This window comes from Myiozetetes cayanensis, unplaced genomic scaffold, assembly GCF_022539395.1.
Source record: "Myiozetetes cayanensis isolate MyiCay16 unplaced genomic scaffold, myiCay2020 scf27, whole genome shotgun sequence".
In the NCBI taxonomy this organism is placed as follows: Eukaryota; Metazoa; Chordata; class Aves; order Passeriformes; family Tyrannidae; genus Myiozetetes; species Myiozetetes cayanensis.
Genome location: NW_026087488.1, coordinates 4,946,429 through 4,955,675, shown reverse-complemented (window position 1 = coordinate 4,955,675; position 9,247 = coordinate 4,946,429). Strand labels below are relative to the sequence as shown.

The 9,247-nt window shown below is 49.9% G+C and overlaps 1 protein-coding gene across 1 annotated transcript in view; it reads right to left on the bottom strand.

Annotated features, from left to right (window-relative positions):
• Window positions 1–5,086: 5,086 nt before the first annotated feature.
• Window positions 5,087–9,247, bottom strand: part of RTN4RL1 (reticulon 4 receptor like 1) — a 30,286-nt gene continuing 26,125 nt past the window's right edge. The window contains exon 2 of the mRNA XM_050321912.1: window positions 5,087–8,226. Coding sequence (XP_050177869.1) covers window positions 6,863–8,226 — 1,364 coding nt within the window. The 3' untranslated portion in view covers window positions 5,087–6,862. The remainder of the gene's footprint in view (window positions 8,227–9,247) is intronic.

The following is a 9,247-nucleotide window of genomic DNA, read 5'->3' as shown; positions in this document are numbered from 1 at the left end:
CGTGTAGCTATTTTGTTTCGTTTCTTCTAGCTGTGTTTCCAAAAAAAAAAAGAAAAAGAGATTTGTTGGAACATAACTATACCATTCCCTTTATCATTTGATTCTTTCCCTTTTTTTTTTTTTAATTCTTTTTTTTTTTTTTTCCCCTCTCAGAAGACAGCGAGCGAGCCGTGGTGGAGCTGGTGGTGTTAATGTTCTGCAGCAGGAGTGAAATAGCCTGGAGATGTGCAGTGAGAGCAGGGGCGTGTGCCCTAAATAGGAGGGTTAAACAGGGCTTATTCTGAGGAAAGCAGTAATTGCAGCTTGCGTGAAGCAGTAATATTCTTTTGTGCATTATTTACCCAGGAACATCTGCTAATACATATACATTCTCCGGTGCATGTAAACAACTTGTGCAGGAAGAGGATTAGGAGATTTATAAAAAAATTAGAAGCAAGTTAAAAGGGCAATTAGAAGAGCAGAAAGAGATATTGAGCAGTGAATTAGGGAGGATATTTTAACACACAATCAGAGCTCCCCGAGACGTACTCAGAGCAGAGAGAAGGTAAAAGAGAAAATTGGCCAATTACGAAATGATAGCAGGGAATTGGTGACATGAGAGAAGGTAATGGCTGATTTGTTAAACAGTTATTTTGATTCTGTTTTCACAAAGGAGGAAGAGGATGGAGGGCAGCTCCGGAAAGGACTCGGGCTGTGTGGATGAGGGTGGGGATGAGATGAGGAGCCTGCAGAGGCAAATAAAGATCCATCTGCAGAGTGGCTGGGCGTGGGGAGAATTTCACCCACATTCACAGGGTGGGGGAAAAAATGGATTTTAGTGAGCAGCTCCTTACAGCAGGGAGCTGGGTAGTGAGGGGCTTGTGTTATAACACTCACTTTTGTTCACCAAATTGGCTGCTTTTGAGTGGAAACCAGGGAGGTGGTCACTGAGGTGACTGATCCTTCTCCCTGTTGAAGGATATTTCTCTTGGAAAGGGGAGGACAGAGATGGATGGGGATTCTGGAGGGTTGCTGCTCCTGGGGCTACTTTTATGTGGGTAGAGATGTTTTTGGCTTGTCAGCGTGACACTTTCCCAAAAACACACATTGCAAAGTGTGAGCACCTGTGTCCTGCTTTCATAGTTGTTTTGCTTCCATCTGTAACCCACAAAGTCAGGAATACAAGAGCATCCCTGGAATCACTGTTCCCATCAGCACTGGGGTCAGTATCTCATGTTTTACCACAGCAGTGGTGAGCTGGATGCAGTAAGGGAGAGAAAAGGCCTGGGGGAACAAGGGGGTAATGCCAACCAACAGGACCTCAAGGAAATAGTAAGAGATGGAAAGGGAAATACTCTTGGTAGTGCAGTGGGAAATGTGCTCTTGGGAGTTGTTCCTGCGGGAGTGGTTGAAGATAAGACAGGGAAAGAATCCACAGACAGGGGATTTAGGGAAGGATGAACTTGAAGGACTGCAAAAAGTGTTATTTAGCTGCAAGAAATGTGAAGTGACGCTTTGGTTCTGCTCTGTCCCTCTGAAGAGGGGTACATGCCACAAAGCAACTTTTTCTGAGACAAAGGGAATAATTTGGAATTGGTGCTGGGGGGACACAAGTGTGGTTTGGGAAGTGATGGGGAATGCAGGAGAAACTGCGGACTCATGATGTTGGTTTAGACTGATAAACTAAAAATTTATTCTCAGTATCCAAGAGGTGTTTGGTTTTCATCCTGCCTGGGAGGATAAAAGAGATGCAGTGTTGCGTGGTTTCTGTTTTCAAAGCATGTAGAAAAGCTCCATATTAGCAATTATGGGATGAAACTGTGGAAAAGCGGTACAAAGGAGAGAAAATTGGCTCTGACTCAGGAAATGGGATCCTGCCGCAGGGAGTGAGTTTCCAGAGGCACAGTCTGGGGTCTCTTCTGGGTCCTCTGGTGTTTATTTTTTTTAATGGAAAGGATTTGCATGAACAGCCCAAAGTCAGAGCGTTGAAGCTCACTGATGGAAAGAAGGGGAAAGCAGGCAGAGCGACAGGGACTCGTCTCGTCTGCCAGAGCAGCACAGACTGGAGAACACTAAAGGAAAGGGAAACCAGCGAGCAAATAAATGCTCAAGTGACATGTTTCCCAGGGGGAGCATTTGGAGCTCGTGGGGAGCTATTGGGAGTGTCTGCCCATGCTGGCAACAGGCAGCCTGTCTGCCTGAACCCCGAGAGGGATCAATGCACGTCTGAGGGTTGAGTTTGGGATAGGAACATGCAGAGGTTTAGAATCACAGAATCATTTATTTTGCAAAATACCTGTGAGATCAATGAGTCCAACTGTTAACCCAGCACTGCCAAGGCCACCACTAAACCATGTCCCCAAGTGCCACATCTGCACATCTGTTAAATCCTTCCTGGGATGGTGACTCCATCACTGCCCTGGGCAGCTGTGCAAGGGTTTGACAACCATTTCAGTGAAGTTATTTTCCTTAACATCCAATCTAAACGTCCCCTGGAGCAACTTTGAGGCCATTTCCTCTCATCCTATTGCTTCTCACTTGGGAGAAGAGATCGACCTCCTTTCAGGGAGTTGTGGAGAGTGAGAAAGTGTCCCCTGAGCCTTCTTTTCTCCAGGCTGAGCCCCTCCAGTTCCCTCAGCCACTCCTCATCAGACTTATGCTCCAGACGCTTCCCAAGCTCTGTTTCCTTCTCTGGACACGCTCCAGCCCCTCAGTGTCTTTCTTGTTATGAGGGGCCCCAAACTGAACCCAGGATTCAAGGCGCCTCACCAGTGCTGAGCCCAGGGGAATGATCACTGCCCTGGTCCTGCTGCCACACTATTGCTGGTACAAGCCAGGATGCCCCTGGCCACCTGGGCACACACCAGCTCATGTTCAGCCACTGTCAGCCAGCACCCCCAGGTCCTGGCACCTCTCCGGCCACTCTCCCCCGTGCCTGGAGCGCTGTATGGGATTGTTGTGACCCAAGTGCAGGACCAGCACGTGGCTTTCTTGAACCTCATCCCGTTGGCCTCAGCCCATCGATCCAGCCTGTGCAAACGGGAGTGCGTGAACCACTGCCCAGCATCACCTCAAAGCAGCCATGGTGCCCTCATCCACCTTGGGGCTCAGCTCTTTACTCCAGGGACCTCCCTGTCAAAACCTTTGGTGTCTGGGAGCAATTCTAATGAAATCCCAAATTTCTCCAGCCTGTCTCCAGCCTGAGCCAGACAATCTCTGGCAAGTCATGGTGATGCCTACGTCCGCTCGACTGGAGAGATGCGTGCTTGGAGGTTGTGGGAGCGCTGCTTCGGAGAAGAGGGGATTTCTGCCAGGCCTCAGAGCAACATTCAAAATGCATGAAGACACGCTGTAGGAAGGGATTGGGGAAAAGACACACGATCGTGAACCAGGGGCCATGGTAGAGCTGAACCACGCAGATGGGAAGTTCGTTATTGAGGCTGAGTGTCAGAGCATGCCATAAAAATTTAGTTTATCCTCAAAGAGCTGTGGTTGTGGAAGAAGGATGGGAGCGGGGAGGGATGGCAGCTAAGGGGAAGGCAGGAGGAATATCAGAAACCTGTAGTCCTTGTGTGTTCTGGCTTGGGCTGGGTTAGAGTTGGTTTTCTTTTTAGTACCTGGTGTAGTGCTGTGGTTTGGGTTTGGGGTGAAAAATGATGTTGATAACACACCAATTTTTAGTTGTTGCTTAGCAGTGTTTACACTGAGTCAAGGACTTCTCTGCTCCTCGCCCTGCCCCACCAGTGAGGATGCTGAGGGGCACAAGAATCTGGGAAGGGACAGAGCCAGGGCAACTGATCCCAACTGGCCAAAGGGATATTCCAGTGTCTATGGAATCATGGTCAGTATCTAAAGTGGGGCCAAAGCTGGCTGGGCATCGGTCAGCAGATGGTGGGCAATTGCACTGCACATCATTTGGTTTGTATATTCTATAGTTGCTATTAATTATTTCTTCCATTTCTCTCCTGTTAAACCATCTTTATCTCAACCCATGAATGCTACTTATTATTCCCAGTTCTCTCCCCTATTCCACTGCAGTCAGGTGGTGTTTAGCAACCTGCCAGGTTAAACCAAGACGCTGTGTCAAGCGACATCTCCTATTTAGCAGTGTATCATGTCTCCCTTCTGGTTTTTAAACAGTCCCCTTTATCACTAGGAGTTAGAGCGCTTGATTGACAAGGCTTGTAATACACCATGGAGTTGCCTTTATTTTTCCTCCATGTTAAAGGAAAAGATACTAAAAATACAATTATGGTTTTGAGCCAGGCGTAGTCTGTTCTGATATAATTCATCTCAAAGACTATCCACCGTGCCTGCTGCACCCAAATCATTTATAAAACATTAGCATCTCCTGTGCTGACATTTCACTCCTATATTACAGGAGTTACACGCAGACTTAAAAAAAATTAATAAAGTGCTTCTCTTCTTCATTCTCCCACTGAGAGCTTTGATTTCCAGAGTATGAAACGAAATAACCAACATAACAACATTCTCCACTTCTAAGGGACAGTGCCAGACTCATTCAGTTGCTATTGGTTATAGAGAGTAGGACATGAGGGAGCTATTTCAGATCACGGATTATTTGTTCTGGCTGCATTGGACATCCCTTTAGTGGAGCTTTAGAGCCCTGTAGACAGAAAAGTTTGAGTTGGAGCTGGAAGGCAGAGGGCTTGATGAAGTAACCTCTTCCTTTCTCCTCCCAGAATTAGTCTTGCTATTCCCCAAGAAGGTTGTTCAAAAAAGCATCCAAACCTCTGCCCTTCCTCACTTGCAAGAAGCACAGAAGAGGCCATGCCCTTCCAGCTTCCCCCTCCCACCATCCAACTGCTCGTAACCATAAGTGCATTGGGGAAGTTTCTTCTTTTTTTTTCTTGGGAGTTCCCCATTTCATTTCCAGATACCTCTAAGGGATCTGACACTGTGTAAATACCCTCTCCCCTTCCCCAAAGCAGTTGGAAGAGCGGATTTCCCAAGATGGCCCATTCTTCCTGAAGCTAGTGGTGTGTCTGATGGAAAACACAACCCGTTTCCTTTGGGATTTCCAGCCCCATACATGAGCTAATGGCTCAAAACATGCTGGGATATGGTTAGGAAATGAACAGCAGCCTTTTCTTGTCCAAGATCACTTTTATTTCCCTTGTTTCATTAACTTCAGTGTCTGTTTGGTCTCACACATCCACACTGACAGGGAATTCACACCGACTGCAGAATTTGGGCAGCACCTCTCCAAGCCCATGGGCTGCCAGCTCTGCTGTGCCCCCAACCAGCAAACGCATCCCTCCACCACGGGGTTTAATTTGGGACGAGGGGAACAGGCAGACCTGCTCCCTCTCCTCCACCTGGAAGGGGCCACAATCCCCTTCATATGGCTCTCTTGGACCATTGATGTCTCTCTCCTGCCATGGACCAGAAGCCCTGGGCTCTGCGCTTCTCACTGGTCCTCTATGAGCTGTAGTTTCCCCCCTCTCTGACTCTTCCCATGATACAACCTGTTCCTTTTAAGAAACAAAACCTCTCCTGACGCTGTCAGGACTGTCTCCAGCCTGGGAGCTGCTCCTTGCTGCCCCAGTGAAAACCTTAGTCCAGCTATAAAGGTCCTCACGCCACCGACATGGCTGGGAAGCCCCTCTCTGCCTCCAGCCCCAAAATAGCCCCTTTCTTCCCCGGGGCCTTGTAGCACTCTCCGGAGACAGAGCTCTATGGCTCTATTTATATGGACTAATTAATCTCTCTCTCTCCCCCCTGGTTACAAATTAGGATGTAAGGGTGAGTTTTGGCTCTCTGGATATGGACTTTGCTGCACCGCACACAACCACCCCCCCACCCACCCCTCCCAAAGTTTAGTGCTCTGAATTGCTGAGAACATTGGTCCGCTGTGGTTCCCCTGCACATACTGAGCCTGCCCGATGGCTTTCAGCATCTGTAGGCACTGCTGCCGGTTTGTTTTCTTGAGAAAAACCAAAAAACAACAAAAAAAAAATCATATACTGGTCTGCTATAAATTCAACAATACAATCCTTAGTTCTGAAGATATAGTTTCCATATAGTTTATAAACATTGTAAGACATACATATGGATAATTGAGGGGAAGGAGGGGAGCCTGTGCATTTGCTGGGGTTTTTTCGGATGTGTGAACATGGTTACAAAAAACACACCTCCTGGGGGTACCTCATTTCTTTAAGTGTTGGGTTTGTTGGGGTTTGTTTTTGTTTAATTCCACCTCTAATCAGTCTTTCCTTTGGTTGTTGGCTACTCCAAGCCCAGCAGGCAAGCCCTGTTCTGCTGTAATGCCTGAGATATTCAGGGGTTTGAGATTGTCTTCTAAGAGATTCCCAGCCAACTTTGGCCTCTGGGTTTGGAGCCAAAAGGGCTAAAACATGGGAGAACCAATGTCCTTATTACATCGGTATCAGTGTCCTCGCACTCACTTTCAGAGAAACAGTGTAGGCTTAATTGGTGATGGGTTTTACAGCAATTATGTTCCTTTCAGTAATTGGAGGGGTCGTTCGGAGCGCTCTCAAATGAACAGGATTTCACAAGAGCATGGATACAGTCCATTTGTCCGGTTGCTGTCACCGACGAATTGGCTACCGTCCCCGTTATCTGCTTTTTGAAAGGTTGGCTTTTTGTTGTTGTTGTCGTAGGTGCTCGGTTAGGCTGTTTGTGACAAGGTGTGATAATGCCTTTTAATCCGCTCCCGCTGCGTTCGGCACAGTCCGCGTTGGCAGCCCGGCCGGGCACGGAGAGACCGTCAGAAGCCGAGACAGCGTTCTTCCCTTGGCCAGGCCAACGCTAGCCACGTACAAAAAAAGAAGAAGAAAAGAAACTCTGGTCCTTTGTAGATTGGTGGCAGTACAGCTCCGCTCTGTCCGCGGCCGGGGGCTCAGCGGATGACGGCCGCCAGCACCACCATAAAAACCAGGAGCGACGCCCTGAGCCCCGAGCAGCCGGCTGCCTGCTGGACCCCGCTGGGGGGGCGGATGGGCGTCCGCCGGGTACACTTACCCTTGCGTCTGGGGGACAGCGTTGGCATCACCCCAAAGCTGAATTTGTGCTGATAATCAGGCACATAGTCTGGAACCTCCTGCCCGTTTTTCCGCGGCCCCAAGGACACCGGTTTGGAGGTTCGGTTACGGCTTTTGTGGCTGGTGCAGTTCTTGCCGGGTTTGCGGTAGCCCGGCCGGGAGCCGGGGGGGCCGGCGGGCTGGCTGCTGTGCAAACTGTTCTCAGCCCCTCTCTCCTTCCCCTTCTCCTTGGAGGAGTGGTGAGGGTGGTGGGTTTTGGAGGCTCCTCTGTCCGCTGTGGAGAAAGTGTGTGTTTTCATCTGATGGAGCGACTCGGACCCTGAACAGTTCCTAAAGTCTTCTGCTCTTAGCACCTTGAGGTCCTTGCCGTGCATCTGCTCGGGGGACTCGCAGATGACGCTGGAGCTGGAGCCTCTGAACCTGTGCAGCCATTCCCAGAGGGAACGGGCTTTGCAATCGCAGCTCCATGGGTTCCCATTCAGCCTGAGAAACTCCAGGGCTCCCAGGTGGGCCAGGCAGTCTCCCTGCAGCTCCGAGAGGCTGTTATTGAACAGGAAAAGGGTGGTCAATCTTCGGAGGTCATGAAAAGCCCGCCTGTGAATCCACTGCAGCTGATTTTGATGGATGAGCAGCCGATCCAGGTTTATTAGTCCCCTGAACGTGTTCTGATGGAGGCTCCAGAGCTTGTTTCCATGGAGAAAAAGATGGCTGAGGTTAACCAAGTCAACAAAAATATCATCCTGAAGGAACTCAATGTGGTTGTCTTGCAGGTAAAGGTATTGCAGGTTGTGGAGGCCACCGAATATCCCGCTGGGGAGGGAGCTCAGCCCGCACTTGTAAAGATACAAGGCATGGAGTTTCACCAGCCCTTGGAAAGTGTCTGCAGCTAAAGCCCTTAAGTAGCGGTTGTCCCCCAGGTCCAGCTCTTCCAGGTTGACGAACCCGTCGAAGGTGTTGGGGTCGATGAAGGTGATGTTGTTGGAGTAGATCCAGAGGGTGACCATGGAGGGGCTGAAGTGGCCCCGCAGCAGCAAGGTGATCTGGTTGTTCTGAAGGAAGATCCTCTCGCTGTCCTCGGGGATGCCCTCGGGGATGGTGACGAAGTTGTGAGCCTGGCAGCTGACAGTCATCGGGGAGGGGTAGCACACGCAGTCGGTGGGGCAGCCCAGGGCACTGGGCACCTTCAGCCCCAGCAGCACCAGCAGCAGCTCCGCAAACCCCCCTGTGCGGAGAGAGGGGAGAGCGGCGTCAGCGGGAACCGGGCACCTCCCGCCCACCCGTCACTGCTGTGGAGACTATTCTGGGTGAAAAACGCCCCCAATTAACTCAGCCCTCCTCTCTGCTCATGAATTACCCACGCGGCTGTGATGAGTAGGCTCGTCACCCACAGTAGTTAAAACGTGATGTATGGAGTACTCCCTGCCTCCTCGCCCTGCCTGCAACAGGCAGCTGGTTGTGCTCCCAGCCCAGAGCAGGCAGCAGAAAGTTTCTCAGTGAGAATTCACGCTGGCAGCTCAGGCAGCAGAGCCCCTTGCCTGCAGGCAGCAGCGCTGTCGGAGGAAATTTCGTGGTGTGAGAGCAAACAGAGGAAATGCAAACCCTTTTACGTGCCCACCCTTCCTTATAATGCATCTCTCAGATTGCCTGCACTTACGTATCGGAGAGGAAAAGGGACAGATTTAGCAATTCCCAGCAAACCACCTAAAATTGCACGTGGGCAGTGAATCTGCACAGCACACCCTGCTCCCCCAAAGGCACAGACCCATCCCCACCATCTCCTTTGACTACAGTTGTTAGACACCACCATCCACCCTGAAACCCAAGTGATTTACAGGAAAATATGTTGTCAGCAGTTGGTGGAAAAGGCTGAGCCGAAAACTCTGTTTGGAAGTGGGATGCTCAGACATATTTCTAAATGGATGTCCTGTGGTAAAGCATATTGCATCCTCTAATGCTACAGTATGTGCTTGTGACTGGGGCTTTCTCACAGCAGAGAAGCAGAAAGTGAGGCAGGAATCATCCCCTCCCTCTGCTCAGCTCTCAGAGTGCCGGTTTCACCGCCCCGCTCCCGTCTCGCTCCCACTCCTCACACTAGGCTTGCTTTCAGGCTATTCCTTCTGTGCCGAGTGGCTTTTCAGACTCATTGCACCAGACTTGTCATTTCTCATTCAGATTTTCCTCCTAGATTTGGCTTTTTCCTCTTACACGCAAAATTTGCTCATGTCTAATGAATTCTGCCTCTG